The 10000-nt window shown below is 41.2% G+C and overlaps 1 protein-coding gene across 1 annotated transcript in view; it reads right to left on the bottom strand.

The window, feature by feature from the left end:
- Positions 1 to 7885: 7885 nt before the first annotated feature.
- The window catches only part of sypa (synaptophysin a), a gene marked incomplete at both ends in the record, with an annotated part of 17977 nt that continues 15862 nt past the window's right edge, over positions 7886 to 10000 (bottom strand). Inside the window, 3 exons of the mRNA XM_080030344.1 lie at positions 7886 to 7939; positions 8592 to 8777; positions 9937 to 10000. The exon at positions 9937 to 10000 is cut by the window's right edge and continues 64 nt beyond it. Of these exons, the coding sequence (XP_079886470.1) occupies positions 7886 to 7939; positions 8592 to 8777; positions 9937 to 10000 (304 nt within the window). The remainder of the gene's footprint in view (positions 7940 to 8591; positions 8778 to 9936) is intronic.

The raw sequence follows: 10000 nt of genomic DNA, 5'->3' as shown, positions 1-10000 counted from the left end.
AATTTATGTTTAAAAGACTTCACAAAAAGAAAAAAAAAAGAAAAAAAAAAATCTGTATTGATGTGACATGCCCGAAAAGGAGCAGGAAGAAGTATACACTTATTTAATCCTACCCCTTTTCCATGTTAACGCAACTTCTAGTTTTGAGTTCTTCAAACTAAGAATTTCAAAAAGTTAAAGTTACGCCAACAAGTTCTTCACACAGTTTTAAGAATGTTAGTTTTGGGGGCGACCTCAGCTCAGTTGGTAGGGCGTCCCCCCCCCTTGGGCCTCGGCCAGCAGCAGACCCGGGTTTGATTCCAGCCCGCGGTCGTTCTCTGCATGTCACTCCCCTCTCTGCCCCATTTCAACTCTGTCTCTACACTATCAATAAAGCATAAAAATGCCCCAAAAAATATCTTAAAAAAAAAAAAAGATAATGTTAGTTTAAGCTTCAAAACTCAATAATATAGTGCAGACGGTTGATTTGAAAATTTGAGTTTTTCTAACTTCTTCATTTGAACGAGAGAAAGAGAAAGAGATAGAGAAAGAGAAAGAGAAAGAGATAGAGAAAGAGATAGAGATAGAGATAGAGAAAGAGATAGAGATAGAGAAAGAGAAAGAGATAGAGATAGAGAAAGAGATAGAGATAGAGAAAGAGATAGAGATAGAGAAAGAGATAGAGATAGAGATAGAGATAGAGAAAGAGATAGAGAAAGAGATAGAGATAGAGATAGAGATAGAGATAGAGATAGAGAAAGAGATAGAGATAGAGATAGAGAAAGAGATAGAGATAGAGAAAGAGAAAGAGAAAGAGAGTTACTGATGAAGGGATGGTGATGTATTTAGTGTTTAAGGATATATATTTTATTTACTGCATTTCTCTGTGTTCGCTGCTTGTGGTGAAATGTTTCCGGTCGTTTGTTTGTTGTTTACATAAAATGAAGAAAGAAATGTTGAAAAGGAGTGACAGAGATTTAGAGACAAAATCTCAAATTTCATGAAATGATAAAAATCTCTTCGACGTTTCCTGGAAGACGAACGAAACACGTCATTTGGCACAAAGACATTAAAACAATCCGTAGCTTTCTTTACCAAAAAAAATGGCAAAAATGACAACCAATAAATGTCTGAATTCAACCAAAGATTAAAGCAGCTCCGAGTAACATTTAAATATCTTTTAAACAGCCTCATGTTTCCTCTGATAATCATAAATTACCTTTAACAGCAAACGAGACCATCAGTGCAAAGAAAGACGTTTTTAAATAGTTTTTATTACTGCTTTTGGTCTGGTCGCACACCCAGTCCGATTTTCGGTTCGCTCGTGCAAGCTCTATGGTCACATATCCGTATTGGTCGCAGATTTCAGTGTGGCGCAGCAACGCAATTTGAGAAGTCTATCCCTCCAGGTGAGGGAAGGGGAGCGGGAGCCTTGTTTGAGACAGTTGTTTGTCGTCATAATGACTGATAACGGGGCTGAACCATCAAAGAAAAAAAAAAGAATGCAATGAAGAAAAGCTAAAAGGGAGAGTGATAGACGGGCGGGACGAGGGCGTTGCCAAGCAACGTGTATACAATTTCACGAGAGCGAAACTAGACTGTTTACTCCTAAATGAATGAGCGGTTGGTACTAACACAAAGTTTGCTTTGCTTCACCATCATCAGATAACCATTATCTGAAATAGTCATTATTTACATCAACAACACAAACACATTACCTCATCGTGATCCATACTAACTGCCGTCTCTCGTTCATTCGCTTTCTGTGAGGACACGTAATCTTTCAGCTCCGTGAGAGAGAGTAGTTAGGTGACGCTGCTGCATTAACTCATTGCAATCAGGTGTAGCACTGACTGGCATTAGTTGATGCAGTGTCAAAACCACTCTCACGGAGCCGAAAAGAGTCCTCACACTTTCAACACACGGACATGCACTATATTGCGCCCTTCTCAGTTCACACTCGCACGCCTGGCACGAGCTAGCAAACAGCTTTGCGACAGCGGGCGTCGTAAAAATACTACCGCTTTTGTCCAAAGGGGACGCCAACGTGCCATGTTACTCGTAGTGGCTTTAACCTTCTAACTTCACCAAGCCCAAAATCTGCCCGGTAACAGACTCCGAGGCTCTCCGATTGGTTGTTCCTAAAATGCAAGGAATTCTGGGACTTGTAGTTAAAAATGAATAAAACACATGATCATACATGGGTTCAAAATGCCAGAATTATCCAAAAGGCTGTTCTCTATCTGTAGTCCCCTGACATCAACGTTAAAATAAAATACAATTAAACTAAATAAAAAAAAATCAACATAAACAGGACGGAACCTTAGAGCACAACACAGGGCATCACAGACCAAACAGAACGGACTAACACACACACACACACACACACACACACACACACACACACACACACAGACACACACACACACACACACACACACACACACACACAGACACACACGCACACGCACACACAGACACACACACACAGTGCTCATAGTAAAACAAAAGATTTATGACATGAGTGAAGGTAACCGTTAGCGACGACTGATCTGCGCTCTGATTGGATGATGTGTTTCCTGCTTATTGTTGCAGCTGCTGTGTGGATGTGTTCGGAAAACCATACTAACGTCCTACTCATACTCATTTTGACTTCAATTTGAGTATGTGACGGTTGGGTATGCGAGTTTGGGTATGCAAGAAATTCCCAGATGAGTACTAACTTCCGGGAAGATTTTGGGTATGGATCGATTGGATACCTTTCCTACTCAACCGCCCCACAATGCATCGCGTCTTTTCAATCGACAAGGAAGGTTTTTTTAAATTCTTTATTTACAAATTCTGCATTTCCTGCACAACACAGGACTGTATGTAAAAATCTAGTTCTATATCTAACCTGTGGAGGGCGGCAATACGCTAAACAGCGTCTAAACGGCCTGAATCTTATTGAGTATACTTCAGTGTGAATGTTTCGACACACCTCGCATACACAATCGATCTTTGAGTAGACAGTATGTAGTATGTAGGATGTAGGACGTTAGTATGGCTTTCCGAACACAGCCTGTCTCAATCTGTCTGTGGTGAAACAATTATATTAATTATTTTGTTTATTTATGTCACAAATTGAATAAAAGTCGATATAAAATGAAGAAAGAATATCAGCCTGGTTTATTATGTCTGCATGCACGCACTTGCTTGCATACACACACACACGCACACACACACACACACACATACACACGCGCACGCACACACCCACATACACACACACGCGCACGCACACACACACGCACGCACACACCCACACACACACACACACACACACACACACACACGATAAATAGTTTGTCCTCAAGAAAAAAATAACTAAGTATGTAGCTACATTTTTCACACTTAAAGGTGCAGTCAGTGATTCTGGAGAACGCTTGTTGTTAAAATCACTTTTTGTTGAAATCAGTGAATATCTCCTCATGATCCACTACCTGTCTGTACTACATAAAAAAAAAATCCAGTGTTAATACTAATCCTAGGCTCTGTAAACTGGCATGTAAACAAAGGCACACACTGTTTGGACAAGCCGATCATGAGGAGATATTGACTGATTTTGAAAGTGGGTAGGACTAACCCTAACCCGGTCTGACAGGAGCTAGATTGAAAAAAAAATAAAAAATAAAAATATATATACAGTCCCCTCCATAAGTATCGGAACAGTGAGGCCAATTCCTTTATTTTTGCTGTAGACTGGAAACATTTGGGTTTGACACCAAAAGATGAATATGAGACAATAGCTCAACATTTCAGCTTTCATTTCCAGGTATTCACATCTGGATCTGATACACAGCTGAGAAGATATCATTATTTGTAAAGGAACACCACATTTTTAGGCGAGCAGAAGTATTGGAACAGACTGTATATCACTCATAAATTCTCTCATTGATAAATAGACTCAGAAAACTATTGACACAGTTTGTTGTTTATTTAAATTTACATTGAAATAACACAGAAGGGGGGGGGTGGTGTCTCCATAGCAACAAGTCATACACACACACACACGCACACACACACGCACACACACACACACACACGCACACACACACCATCATTGTTACTGATGCTGAGAATCGTCACACACCGGAAGTTACATCACAGAGGAATTTTTTTTTTTCAAAACAAAAATAATAAATTGAGACGAATATAGAAAAATAAAGGATGAAAGAGAGGTGAAACACACACACACACACACACACACACACACACACACACACACACACACACCTGTACAGGTAAACAGGAAGAATAATCCAGGGATCCCACACACATTTTCAAAACATTTTCATGACATTTTAAATCAATTTCCATAAACATTATTTTAATATCTTGACGTCTGTCGGTCTGTGTCGCAACCAAACGGCTCAATAACTGTCCCAGGCCTTCTCACGGGTAAAACAAGCAAGACTCTATCTAGACAACAGTAAATCAATTCAATATTTCACATCATTTTAAACATCATTTGGGATTTTTAGAACATGTTTTTAACACTAGAGAAAATTGGTTTAATTTCCAAAACTTTTTCCAAAACATTCAGTTCATTCCAAACCATCTCTAGGCCTCGAAAACAGATTTTGAAATCCCCTAACCATTACATTTTCACCAATTTCCATTTTGTCATTTCGAAAGCCATACATTATTAAACACACACGCTTCCCAGGCCTTCTTACGGATAAAACAAGCAAGATTATAGACAATAGTAATTCAATTAAATATTTCACATAATTCTAAACATAATTTGGGATGTTCATAAACATGTTTTTAACACCAGCGAAAGTTTGTTTAATTCACAAACCTTTTTCCCAAAAGGCTTCGAAAACAGATTGTGAAATGTCCAAACCATTTCATTCTCCAGGTAAACAGGAAGAAGAATCCAGAGGATCTCACACATTTTCAAAAACTTTTTCATGACGTTTTAAAGAAATTTCCATAATATTATTTTAATAAGTCTCACAACCAAATGGCAACAAGCAAAGATTTTAGACAATAGAAATTCAATTAACTATTTTGTATACTGACACTGTTACTGTTCCACATCATTTGGGAGTTTTAGAACATGTTTTTAACACTAGCGAAAATGAGTGATTTTGAAATTTCCAGGAATTTAATTTTTCATAACAACAGTTGGGAACCCTGAACCATGGTTACATCACGAGCAGGAAACACTTCACCATGCCGAGGAGTAAAACACTTTCCCCACAAACCAAAACACAACCAAAGAATGAGGAGTAGAAGAAGAAGAAGCATTTTCATTATTTTCAGACCCAAAAAACCTCTTTTTACAAAACAGCTGAATGGCAGCAGCTGATTGGCTGAGAGCCGGGGAAAGGGGAGGAGCTGCAGCTGATTGGCTGAGAGCCGGGGAAAGGGGGAGGAGTTATCGCTGACACAAAAACGTCCGTCTGAAGATTCAAACACAAAAGTTTAAAGGGGATAAAACACAGATTTTTTGAAGATATTTTTTTGGCATTTTTATGCTTTATTGATAGTGTAGAGACAGAGGTGAAATGGGGCAGAGAGGGGAGTGACATGCAGAGAACGACCGCGGGCTGGAATCAAACCCGGGTCCGCTGCTGGCCGAGGCCCATGGGGGGGGGGGACGCCCTACCAACTGAGCTAAGGGCGCCCCCTTGAAAAAGAGATTTGAGAATATTCCTGGTAAAATAAAGGTTATTAATTAAAAAAATAAAAAAAACACAGATCATCGGGTTCATTATATTCTTATTTAAGTGGCTTTAGTTTGGTCTATGTTTATGCTTCTCTGCGATGATGCCGGGTTAGGGTTAGGGTTAGAGGGTTAGGGTTGCTGTGCGTCTAGTGAGGGTTAGGGTTAGGGTTAGGGTTAGAGGGTTAGGGTTGCTGTGCGTCTAGTGAGGGTTAGGGTTAGGGTTAGGGTTAGGGTTAGGGTTAGGGTTGCTGTGCGTCTAGTGAGGGTTAGGGTTAGGGTTAGGGTTAGGGTTAGGGTTGCTGTGCGTCTAGTGAGGGTTAGGGTTAGGGTTAGGGTTAGGGTTAGGGTTGCTGTGCGTCTAGTGAGCCCAATATCTCATCAACGCTTTGAGGGATGTTCTTTAAACTTTCCACGAACCTCGACTCTAATTCTAAGATGAACTGAATAGATTTTGGAAGGTGTTCACCAAGCAATCTGACAATCTGGACCCCCGATGGTATGCAAACAATCTAGACCCCCGATAGTATGCAAACAATCTAGACCCCCGATAGTATGCAAACAATCTAGACCCCCGATAGTATGCAAACAATCTAGACCCCCGATAGTATGCAAACAATCTAGACCCCCGATGGTATGCAAACAATCTAGACCCCCGATAGTATGCAAACAATCTAGACCCCCGATAGTATGCAAACAATCTAGACCCCCGATAGTATGCAAACAATCAAGACCCACCATTAGTATGCAAACAATCTAGACCCCCGATAGTATGCAAACAATCTAGACCCCCGATAGTATGCAAACAATCTAGACCCCCGATAGTATGCAAACAATCTAGACCCCCGATGGTATGCAAACAATCTAGACCCCCGATAGTATGCAAACAATCTAGACCCCCGATAGTATGCAAACAATCTAGACCCCCGATAGTATGCAAACAATCAAGACCCACCATTAGTATGCAAACAATCTAGACCCCCGATAGTATGCAAACAATCTAGACCCCCGATAGTATGCAAACAATCTAGACCCCCGATAGTATGCAAACAATATCGTATACGGGATAGTAGTAAATAAAAATCTTCATACGGACGTTGGTGCAGCAGGAATGTGGCAGACAGCTGAGCTCATTAACCACACACACACACACACACACACACACACACTGAAACACACACACACACACACACACACACACACACACAGAATCCAGACTGGGGTTATTTGTACTTTTATTATTTCTGCTTTCACCAACCATGACGTAATACCTTCCCTGTTGATATTTCCATGCAGCAAGACAAACGCACAAACAGCTGGAAGAGATGACGTCACCGGTGTTTTCAATTAATCTGATTGGACCCCAGTTCTGAATGCTGCGACGTGATTCGCCGAGGGGAATGTTTTAAATGGGGGGTGGGCGGGGCTAACACGGATAAAACAGTAGAGTGATTAGTACCATATATATATATATATCTGTTCAAAGTGATATCTATACAACACAAACAGACATTCGCACGTTTTGTTTCGAGATTTTTTCAAGCTGCAGAATTCTTATTTATAACTTTCTTATTCTTTGTTGTTTTTTTTTAAAGTCATTTACACATTGATTCTTTATAGTGAACATCTAACCCCCCCACCCCCTCCCCCCCTCCCACACCCGTTCAAACAGGAGTGATGCATTGTGGGTAGGTTGCAGGCGACCCACTGTTCCTTCACTCCGACGATTTCTGTGAAAAAAAAAAAATATATATGACTTTGCATTTTTCTTTAAGGGATCTATATTCAATTTTGAGATTTTCTGTCTATCTATCTTCCATAACATGTCTTCTTTCATACTAGTATAAATCAAAGGTCCAACATGTACATTCAGGTGTTTATTTGACTAAACCTTGTCTGTTTGCGTCTGTATATTTCTCCTATACAACCATCTTTAACGGACATTATCTCAACATTAGTTTTTCTTCCAAATACTCTGAACCAAAAAATCTCAACTTCTAAAGCACTTACATCAACTAAACTTTCCATAATCATTCTCAGCACTATTCTGAAGGTTATTACAGAAGGATTTGTTCATATGTTGTTCACTGTCTGATTTATGAGACATTTTCTTCTCATGAACATGATGAAAATGCATTTTTACGAGGTGTACATAAGGCTATTACAGAAGGGTTTCTCACCTGCCCGCTGCGCTCACATCTGATTGGAGAAGGAGGTTGGCGCCCCCTGTTGGCCGTACTCTGCATCCTGAACAAACACAATGAGACTCAGTTGGTTCTTTAAATGTGAAATATTTCGTGTGTGTGTCTGTGTGTCTGTCTGTGTATCTGTCTGTCTGTCTGTCTGTCTGTCTGTCTGTCTGTCTGTCTGTCTGTCTGTCTGTCTGTCTCTTCTCTCTGTCTGTCTGTCTGTCTGTCTGTCTGTCTGTCTGTATGCAATGTCCCAAAAAAACTTTATATTCATTCTAATAATTTAAAAAAGAAACTGTCTCAAAAAATTATTGCACTCTGCCTTGTAGCCCCCTGGTTTGTGTGAGTGCGTATGATTCTCTGTCTGTCTGTCTGTCTGTGTGTCTGTGTGTCTGTGTGTGTGTCTGTCTGTGTGTCTGTCTGTCTGTGTGTCTGTCTGTCTCTCTCTGTGTCTGTCTGTCTGTGTGTCTGTCTCTCTCTGTGTCCATACTAACTGATACAGATAGATAGATAGATAGATAGATAGATAGATAGATGGATAGATGGATAGATAGATAGATAGATAGATAGATAGATGGATAGATGGATAGATAGATAGATAGATAGATAGATAGATAGATAGATAGATAGATAGATAGATAGATAGATAGATAGATAGATAGATAGATAGATAGATAGATAGATAGATAGATAGATAGATAGATACTAACCTGGCTGTATTCTGGCTGGTAGCCCCCCTGCCCCTGGTTCCCGGCATATGGATCCTGCTCGTACGCCTCCGGTGCGGCGGGCTTCTCCTGGGGCGGCGGCCTCATGAAGGGCGCCATGATGCCCGTCTCTTTGAACACGAACCACAGGTTTCCCACCCAGAGGACCAGGTTAATGAAGCCGAAAGCCTGGAGGGAAGAATAGACATTAATCAGTGTGTTTACGGAGCCTAGGCTGTGTGTTAACCCTGTTTACAGAGCCTAGGCTGTGTATTAACCCTGTTTACAGAGTCTAGGCTGTGTATTAACCCTGTTTACAGAGCCTAGGCTGTGTATTAACCCTGTTTACAGAGCCTAGGGTGTGTATTAACCCTGTTTACAGAGTCTAGGCTGTGTATTAACCTGTTTACAGAGCCTGGGCTGTGTATTAACCCTGTTTACAGAGCCTGGGCTGTGTATTAACCCTGTTTACAGAGCCTAGGCTGTGTATTAACCCTGTTTACAGAGCCTGGGCTGTGTATTAACAAAGGTTTCCCCCACAGCATCAGGTTAATGAAGCCAAAAGCCTGGAGGGAGGAATAGATATATTAATCACACACACACACACACTCACACGCACGCACGCAGTCGCACGCACGCGCTCGCACGCACGCACGCACACTCACACTCACACTCACACACACACACACACACACACACACACACACACACACACACACACACACACACACACACACACACACACACACACACACACACACACACACACACATAAATAGACATTTTTCAGTGTGTTTACAGAGCCTAGGTTGTGTATTAACACTGTTTTCTTTTCAGCTCACACACACAGTACAGACAGGTAGTGGATCATGAGGAGATATTCACACAGTACAGACAGGTAGTGGATCATGAGGAGATATTCACACAGTACAGACAGGTAGTGGATCATGAGGAGATATTCACACAGTACAGACAGGTAGTGGATCATGAGGAGATATTCACACAGTACAGACAGGTAGTGGATCATGAGGAGATATTCACTGATATTGAAGTTTTTGACAAAAAGCGTTCCCAAGAGTTCAACATTAACACACATACTTACACACACACACACACAAACACACACACACACACAAACACACACACACACACACTCACACACACACTCACACACACTCACACACACACACACACACACACACACACGCGCACACACACACACACACACACACACACACACACACACACACACACACACACACACACACACACACACACACACACACACACACACACTCACACACACACACACACACACACACACACACACACTCACACACACACTCACCACGGAGGTGTTGAGGCCGGACATGACGGGGTCGTGCACTTCTTTGCAGCGGTTCCACTCCTCG

This window comes from Ammodytes marinus, assembly GCF_949987685.1.
Source record: "Ammodytes marinus genome assembly, chromosome: 7".
NCBI classification, from domain to species: Eukaryota; Metazoa; Chordata; class Actinopteri; order Uranoscopiformes; family Ammodytidae; genus Ammodytes; species Ammodytes marinus.
Note: the sequence above shows the minus strand (reverse complement) of the source record. Positions and strands in the feature narration are given on the sequence as shown.